Source organism: Nansenia antarctica, assembly GCF_963989245.1.
Source record: "Nansenia antarctica genome assembly, chromosome: 5".
Taxonomy (NCBI): domain Eukaryota; kingdom Metazoa; phylum Chordata; class Actinopteri; order Argentiniformes; family Microstomatidae; genus Nansenia; species Nansenia antarctica.
In genome coordinates, this window is record NC_137690.1 from 31,724,555 (window position 1) to 31,727,054 (window position 2,500).

Here is a 2,500-nt window from a genome sequence, read left to right on the forward strand (position 1 = left end):
CCTGCATTATTGAATGGGGTTCCCAGCCCAGGACGCGCCTCTATTAGACTAGTGGGTGTAGTGGTGTGTGTGTGTTTGTTTGTGTGTGTGTGTGTGGGCGGGGGGGGGGGGGGGGGGGGGGTCTTTGTTGATATGTGTTTTGTACTCCATCTGTGTGTGTGTGTGTGTGTGTGTGTGTGTGTGTGTGTGTCTGTCTGTCTGTCTGTCTGTCTGTCTCTCTGTCTGTCTGTATATATATATATCTTTGTGCGTTTTTCTGATTGTGACATGTGCTTCTCCTCCCCTCCTCTCCCCTCCTCCCCTCTCTTCTCCTCTCCTCTCCTCTCATTTCTTCTCCTCTCCTCTCCTCCCCTCTCCTCTCCTCCCCTCCCCTCTCCTCTCCCCTCCCCTCTCCTCTCCCCTCCTCTCCCCTCCTCTCCTCCCCTCTCCTCTCCTCCTCTCCCCTCTCCTCCCCTCTCCTCCCCCCCCTCTCCTCTCACATCCAGGGAGAAAAAACGGAGAGAACGACAAGAACTACGACACCCTCGACCTCCCCAAGCGCACGGAACCCACGAAAGGTAGGAGCCTCCCCGTCTTGTCAAAACGCAGCGTCTCGTTACCGTCAAACATCCTGTCACTCACACACGAGAAACAGACGAACATCCGACAAAATCCGTGAGTCGCGCTGACATCCCCCTATCAGATGTTACCGACAGAGAGAAGCAAAGGTGAAAGTCTTGTCACGCAGAAGAAGAAAGAAAGAAAAAAAAGCAAGCCTCAAAGACAGCTCCCAGAGAGTATAATAGCGTGATTGCATTCACTCCGGAGATGTCGAGCATTAGTAGCGTGTAGAAACGCTGGAGAAGTGAAAGGTTGCAATTATGCTTTGTTTTCGTATGGTCGGGGTGTGGGGGGGTGGGGGGGTAGCTTTCATGTCACATTGACAGTTAGCTGCTGCCTTGTTTGTGAGGCTGGTATTACAATTCTTTTTTAGCTTTTGTTTTCGCAGGAGAGCTTAAGCTTTTTTTCCCCCTCTTAAGGCGCTCGCTAGCTGTGTGACCTGCTTCTGTTATGTCAGCTTCCCTTCAGTTGGAAAGGGAATAGCAGTACAACAACAACAACAACAACAACAAATAAACAGTATCGTACCCCAAAAGCCCTGAGGAGCTTGAATGCAGAAGCCTGAAGGTTACCCCTTCCCCCCTCATCGAAAAGAAGCTCCATTATCTCTTGGACAAATACCCAGACGTAGCCTTCGCATCCCGAGGAGGTCCTCCCGTCGGGTTGTCATGGTGACACGGTTGTCACACACACCAGACCGATCGTGGTTGTCGTTCGGCGCTCGGTCAGGCGCTCGAGTCCCTTCGGTTCCAGAGGTGTGGAGCAGGGTGTGTGTATGTGTGTGTGTGTGTGTGGGGGGGGGCAGGGGGGGGGCGGGAGGGTGTGGAAGTGGGTTCAGCCAGGAAACCTGAGTTCTAAACCGACCTTGTCAGCCCCCAGCCCCCCCTGCCCCCATTCCCCAGCCCCCCTCCACCCAGCACCCTTCACCTGGCCTCAGCTCATTGTGGATGACACTCACCCTCTCCTCTGTTTACCCCTGCGCTCCCCTACTCCACACCTCCCGTTCCATGCATTTACAATGAGCTCGCCCCTCTCTCCGATCGCTGCCTCCGCGGGTTAGCCACAGTACCATTTCCGTTCCGTGGATTACACACACCCTGCTGTGCGGACCCCCGCCGTGCGGGAATGCTAAGAGGCTATATGCCGTAGTAAGTAGACCGTCTGGTGCTTCTATTAGAAGGCCTGAGTTTGTTTACTGTCGTGGTTTTGCTGGGTGGTTCCGTTCGATACGGGTCCACTCTTTTTTGGGAGTAAACATCTTTCCAATCGTTTGGCTGAAGTCAAACAAGATTAGTATGCAGCCTTGAAAATGAAATCGTATTTCCACGTGCACCGCGCCTGTGTGTGAGTGTGTGTGTGTGCGCCTGTGTGTGTGTGTGTGTGTGTATGCGTGTGCGCGTGCGTGTGTGTGTGTGTGTGTGCGCCGCGTCTGTGTGCGTGCGTGCGTGCGTGTGCGTGCCACGCCTGTGTGTGTGTGTGTGTCGAGGGAGGTGGGTAAGGGAGGACGATTTCGGCGCGCTACGCGCTATTCACACATCAGCGCTTTCATCAAGGTCTATTGGCAACCGCTCAAAGTCAACAGCACTTCCTGTTTGGCTGTAATTAGACACATTAGCGAGCCAAAGTGGCTCTTATTATAGAAGATTACAATTAATTGCAGTGGTTTACGGAGGTAAGCCGATTTTGCGTTTCTCATTCGCGTTTAAGTAAGGCAGATGAGCTTGAAGGATGATGATTAGCGTTCTCCCATAGGCTGCGTTGCAACAGTGGCGCGCGGGCAGACAGACGCAGTTGGAATTGCACTACGCCTTCGATGGTTTTGAATGGTTTTAATGGTTTTCAATGGGGCGTCACTGGGAAAAAACAATCCTGCATTCTCCTGCATTTTTTTTAGACCAGC

At 52.9% G+C, this 2,500-nt stretch overlaps 1 protein-coding gene across 1 annotated transcript in view; it reads left to right on the forward strand.

Moving 5' to 3' along the window:
• The window catches only part of LOC308157963 (splicing regulator ARVCF-like), a gene marked incomplete at both ends in the record, with an annotated part of 59,638 nt that overhangs the window by 13,615 nt on the left and 43,523 nt on the right, over nt 1–2,500 (forward strand). Inside the window, one exon of the mRNA XM_080531557.1 lies at nt 486–557. Coding sequence (XP_080387683.1) covers nt 486–557 — 72 coding nt within the window. The remainder of the gene's footprint in view (nt 1–485; nt 558–2,500) is intronic.